At 61.3% G+C, this 5,428-nt stretch overlaps 1 protein-coding gene across 1 annotated transcript; it reads left to right on the plus strand.

Moving 5' to 3' along the window:
• Positions 1–1,055: 1,055 nt before the first annotated feature.
• GOT1 (glutamic-oxaloacetic transaminase 1) lies at positions 1,056–5,428 on the plus strand. Its single transcript, XM_049810890.1, has 9 exons — positions 1,056–1,280; positions 1,621–1,802; positions 2,379–2,502; positions 2,736–2,848; positions 3,049–3,153; positions 3,729–3,879; positions 4,015–4,180; positions 4,310–4,452; positions 4,740–5,428. Exons 1-9 carry the CDS (start codon positions 1,166–1,168, stop codon positions 4,877–4,879), a joined length of 1,239 nt encoding a protein of 412 aa, XP_049666847.1. The 5' UTR covers positions 1,056–1,165; the 3' UTR covers positions 4,880–5,428.

The following is a 5,428-nucleotide window of genomic DNA, read 5'->3' on the forward strand; positions in this document are numbered from 1 at the left end:
TGCTGGGACGGAGACGCCCCCAGGCGACCCCGGGGTTTCTGCGGGGCTGGGAGGCTCTCAGGGGGCCACCCCACAGCGCCTGACCCGCAGGTGGCCGGGAATCGGGAAAGTGCCTTAAAAACCCCGGGGCAGCTACACTGGAGGGTGCCCGTGACCTGCCCTGGGGTGGGAACACCCCGCGCCCTCACAGCCCTCCTCGTCCGGGTCACCGCACCCCTGGGAGCACCCTGCACCCCGGGCACCGCACCTGCACCCACCGCACCCGGGCACGGCCCTCCTAGCACCCCTCTGCACCCCCCAAGCCTTGCACCCTGGCACCCTCCCGCACCCCCGGGCACGGTCCTGCACGGCCCCCCCGGGGCTATCGTGCACCCCAGCTTTGCACTCCAGGGCTGATCTGCACCCACGCGTACGCTGCACCCCGGGTCCCCTACGGGAACCGTGCCGTGAGCCCCGAGCACTGCACCCCGAGCGCTGCACCCCCGAGCGCTGCACCCCGAGCACTCCACCCCCGAGCGCTGCCGCAGAGCAGCGCTGCCTCGGGCACGACATCCCCGGCAGCACTCCGTACCACGGGCACTGCACCACGGGACCACCCCGCACGCCCATCGCTGCCGCTCCCGGACGCCTCCCCTGGGACGCTGCACCCCCGCAGCCCCTGTGACGGCTCTGCACCCCTGCGCCGCGGCCCCGGGCCTGCCGGCACCCCCCGGTCGCGGCCGCGGTCCCGGTCCCGGTCCCGGTCCCGGCCCTACGCCGCGCCCCCGGGCGCTGCACCCCGGGGCGGCCCCGCCGCGCGCCGCCCGCCCAACCCGCGCGCGCCGAGGAGGGGGGGGACCGCGCGGTGGGGGGGGGGGGGGGGCGGCGCCGGCGGCCAATAGGCAGCGCCTGCGTCCCCGCGCCGCTCGCGTCACCGGGCGCCGCGACCGCCGCCGGCCGGCGGCCCCGCTGTGATTGGCTGCGCGCGCTCCGCCCGAGGGGCCGCAGGGCCGCCGCTGGCTGGCGGCGGGGGCGGGGCCGCCGGCTGCCCGCTGATTGGCGGCGGCGTGCGGCGGCGCCGCCCCGCCGGTGAAGGTGAGCGTCTCCTCCAGGCGCCGCGCGCCGCCCGTAACGGAGCGGAGCGGAGCGGAGCGGAGCAGAGCGGAGGGGGCCGCGCCGCGCCGCCATGGCCGCCTCCATCTTCACCGCCGTCCCCCGCGCCCCGCCTGTCGCCGTCTTCAAGCTCACGGCGGACTTCCGGGAGGACGGGGATGCGCGGAAGGTCAACCTGGGCGTGGGCGGTGAGTCCGCGGCCTCCCCCCGGCCCGGCGGGGCCCTTCTCTGCGGGGCAGGCCGGCCGGCGCCCTTGCGGCGGCCCCGGCACCTGCCGGAGCGACTGGGCGGCAGCGGCGGGACCCGGGCTCGAAAGGTCACCGGGCCGCGGCGAGGCTGGGTGCGGGCGGGGCGGAGGCAGGGCAGGGCAGGCAGCGGGTCACCGGCGAGCGTCAAGGTCGTGGGGGCGGCCCCGCGCCGGCCTGCCCGCCGTTCTCCGGTGTCGGTGCCCCGGACAGGCCCCACCGGGGACCGGGAGGCCCAGCGTCCCGCCGGGTGTAGGAAGGACGACTCTCCTTCTCCTCGCAGCCTACCGCACGGACGAGGGGCAGCCATGGGTCCTGCCGGTGGTGAAGAAGGTGGAGCAGATGATCGCCAACGACAACAGCCTGAACCACGAGTACCTGCCCATCCTGGGCCTGCCCGAGTTCCGGGCCAACGCCTCCCGGATCGCCCTGGGTGACGACAGCCCCGCCATCAAGGAGAACCGGGTAGGTGGTGGACAGGGAGCGAGACCGCTCCTTGCTGGGAGAGCCGCTGGGACCTCCGGCGCGTCTATGCAGCAGACGGAGCAGAAGAGCACAAACGTGCAGAGTAACTGCATTTTGGTGGGATTTGGGGATTGCTCTGACGTGGTCTTTACTGATTGTAGGCTACTTGATGAAGCCGTGTACTTGAAGGTGTTTGTGCAAGTGGTCGTAGTTTTTGGGAAAGACTGGACGTGGGCTGTGATTGGAATTTGTTTTTTCCTTCATCTTTTAACGGTTGCCCCACGGGAAACTGAAGTCGGATAATAGACTACCTTTCCTGAAATAAGCTGCTAGCTGGGAATCTGCTCTGTGCCAAAAAGTAACGGGAATAACTGGAGTCTATTTATAACTGTAGAAGGTGTCTGGATGGGCCTGAGCGCTGAAGGAGGTTGAAGACCCACTGGAAGGGTCCTGCCTGGGGTGACCCCAGGGAGCACGTCTGGGATCCTCTCTCGCTCTTGCAAGCGCCCCTGTTGTCCGCACACCAAAGGCGAGGTTGACCCGGGTGGACCCTGCTGGCAACTCTCTCTGTTGCAGATTGGAAGCGTTCAGTCCTTGGGCGGGACAGGCGCTCTGCGTATCGGCGCCGAGTTTCTGAGGCGGTGGTACAATGGAAACAACAACACAGCGACCCCAGTCTACATCTCCGCTCCGTCCTGGGGTGAGTGCTGTCATCAGTGCTGCTGCCTCCTTGCAGAGAGCCCTGTGGGTCAGTGGGTGAGGGAGGAACGGCAGGGGCCTGGGCGGTGAGAGAGGGGCCTTCCCCTTGTGGGTTAAGGGAGCGTAAGTATCTCCGTCACGTATTTTGGTGGCATTTAGGGAGGTACTGGGACTGGATAAGGTGGCTTGCTGGAGGTGGGGCCTGCTTTTCTGAAAAGTGATTTCTTTCCTCAGAGAACCACAACTCTGTGTTTGTGGATGCTGGCTTTAAAGATATTAGAACCTACCACTACTGGGATGCTGCCAAGAGGGGTCTGGATCTCCAGGGGCTGCTGGATGACATGGAGGTGAGTAAAAGTTGCATGGGATGGGTGGAGCTTGGTGCTGTGCTGTGCTGTTCGCAGCTGGCTGGGCTCTTGTGTGTTGTGTCTGGAAGTGGATCTCTATAAAAGAGACTGCCAGTGCCCAGAGTAGCTCAGGGCCTCTCCCTCTGCTGTGGGTGCCCAGTCTCGTCTGTGTGTGTGACCAAGACCTAATCTCTCCTCAGAAAGCCCCAGAATTCTCCATTTTCATCCTCCACGCCTGTGCGCACAACCCAACGGGCACGGACCCTACTCCTGACCAGTGGAAGCAGATTGCTGCTGTTATGAAGGTATGGGCTGCTGCTGGGGCTAAAGCAGTGCTGAGGGGACAGGTAGCTCTTGAGCCAGCCAGAGCACTTGCATCCAAAATGGGCTCTAGGGAATGGCATGAGGTGTGGCAGGAGCTGGAGGAGTCCTGCTCGGCAGGTGTTGAAGGGAGAGGTTGATAGGATGCTGGTTGTCTGTGCACAGAAGATAACAGCATCCCAGTTCTGCTCGTGTCTCCAAGTTCTTGCTTTCAGACTCTGTGGCATGAGCTGCAGTGAGGTTTCTCATACTGGGAAGGTTATCCACGGGCACCTGCTTTTAACAGGTGCTGGACAGTAGGATATAAGGTGGTGCATCTCTTGTGCCTTTGTCCTCAAATGCAGTTTTGTCCTGCGTTTGACCTTTTATTGACCACTTCAGTCTTCCTATTCTTTTACCCCAGTAGAAAGAAAATATCCTAGTCTGGTGTTGCAGGACCATGTTTCCTTTCAATTCACCCAGAAGCTCAATGGTCATTTTTCCCTCCTAGGGGGACAGCGGGGGGTAAAGTGAAGGTTGTGGGGAAGGGGTTTCCCTCTAACACTGTTCCTCCTTGCAGCGCCGGTTCCTGTTTCCGTTCTTCGACTCGGCGTACCAAGGTTTTGCCTCTGGCAGCCTGGACAAGGATGCCTGGGCTGTGCGATACTTTGTCTCCGAGGGCTTTGAGCTCTTCTGTGCACAGTCGTTTTCCAAGAACTTTGGGCTCTACAGTGAGTGTCTGGCAGTAAGCTGGCCCAGTAGCATCATACCCAGACAGATGGGGCTGGCATGCTGGGGGGTGGGGAGAGCACTGCCTTGCCATGATGTATGCGACCAATGGCTCACGTCTCTTGGCTTGTCCACAGATGAACGTGTGGGGAACCTGACTGTGGTGGGGAAGGATGCAGACAACGTGCAGCGTGTGCTTTCCCAGATGGAGAAGATTGTGCGCACCACTTGGTCCAACCCTCCCTCCCAGGGAGCACGCATTGTGGCAACTACGCTTTCTTCCCCGCAGCTCTTTGCTGAGTGGTACGTGTTGCCAGGGCTGGTGGGAGAGGGAAAGCTGGGGGAAGCTGTCTCCCTGAGTGCCAGGCTTGGCCAGATGGCTCCAAACCAGACAGGTGCCTGTCCTCACGCTCTGCTTCCTGCCTGCTGCAGGAAAGGCAATGTGAAGACGATGGCAGATCGGGTCTTGCTGATGCGGTCAGAGCTCCGGTCTCGACTGGAGTCTCTTGGGACCCCGGGCACCTGGAACCACATCACAGAGCAGATCGGCATGTTTAGCTTCACAGGGTTGAACCGTAAGTACAAGGTGGCCTGGTGAAGGGAGGATTGGGTGAGGACGGTTATGCTGGGGGTTGAACTGGGCTGAAGCAGTCCAGGCAGGAATCTCTCAGGGACCTTACTGGTCTCCTGGCATCACTGCCTCTGTGGTTAGGCAGGGATGAAGCATCAGACAGCATTTCAGTGGCCAGTGCTCGAAGTTTTCTGCTTGTTGTGAAAGATTCAAGCAGCCTTGACTGGTTCTTTGGGCTTTTCTGAGCTGTGGGGTCATGGCTCTGACCTGATGTCCAATTTTTTTCCCCAGCCAAGCAGGTGGAGTACATGATCAAGGAAAAACACATCTACCTGATGGCTAGTGGGCGCATCAACATGTGTGGCCTGACTACCAAGAACCTGGACTATGTGGCCAAGTCCATCCATGAAGCCGTCACAAAAATCCAATGAAGCACATGAACAACCAAACTTACATGAAGTCACCAAAGCTGTAGTGTGTAGTCCGTGTCTTTCCCTGCTCATGGCTTGCCTTGTCCCACACCTCTTGGGGTTTAATAAAGGTGGGAGCGGTAGCTGAATCGGGGATAATCATCTTTTGTCCTTTTTGAAGTACTCCTTGCAATATAGTAAGCCAGTGCCCCCAGGAGGGTGGGGGCAGCATGAGCTGCCTTGGCTCTTGTTTGACTGACAGCAGCCTGGTCTTCAGGTGCTTAGAGCTGCATCTTTAGCACATCCAAATCAACTCCATGTAACTGATTAGTTTGGTCTAGGTGAAGTCTGGTGCCGGTGCAATGCGCTGTGGGATAACAGCCCAGTCGGTTGGCATCTTTTACGGCTTGTGAACTAATGTCACTTGGTAGTATTTTGGGGAGGGGCAAAGCTGTTGCTGGCTTCCCCCCGCTCCCGAGTTCTGAGCCTTATGCGAGCAAACATTCGTAATTGTGATAATTGCTTCTTTGTGTTGCTGACAGAAAATTAAACCTTCATCTCTGAACACTA

The sequence above is a fragment of the Accipiter gentilis genome, chromosome 9, assembly GCF_929443795.1.
Source record: "Accipiter gentilis chromosome 9, bAccGen1.1, whole genome shotgun sequence".
Lineage (NCBI taxonomy): Eukaryota > Metazoa > Chordata > Aves > Accipitriformes > Accipitridae > Astur > Astur gentilis.

What these genes read in the sequence shown, in the direction of transcription:
- GOT1 (XM_049810890.1), top strand. Translation starts at nt 1,166, where the DNA reads ATGGCCGCCTCCATCTTCACCGCCGTCCCCCGCGCCCCGCCTGTCGCC. An exon ending in AGATTGCTGCTGTTATGAAG is followed by an intron (nt 3,154 to 3,728) that starts GTATGGGCTGCT and finishes TCCTCCTTGCAG; the next exon opens with CGCCGGTTCCTGTTTCCGTT. An exon ending in CCGCAGCTCTTTGCTGAGTG is followed by an intron (nt 4,181 to 4,309) that starts GTACGTGTTGCC and finishes TGCCTGCTGCAG; the next exon opens with GAAAGGCAATGTGAAGACGA.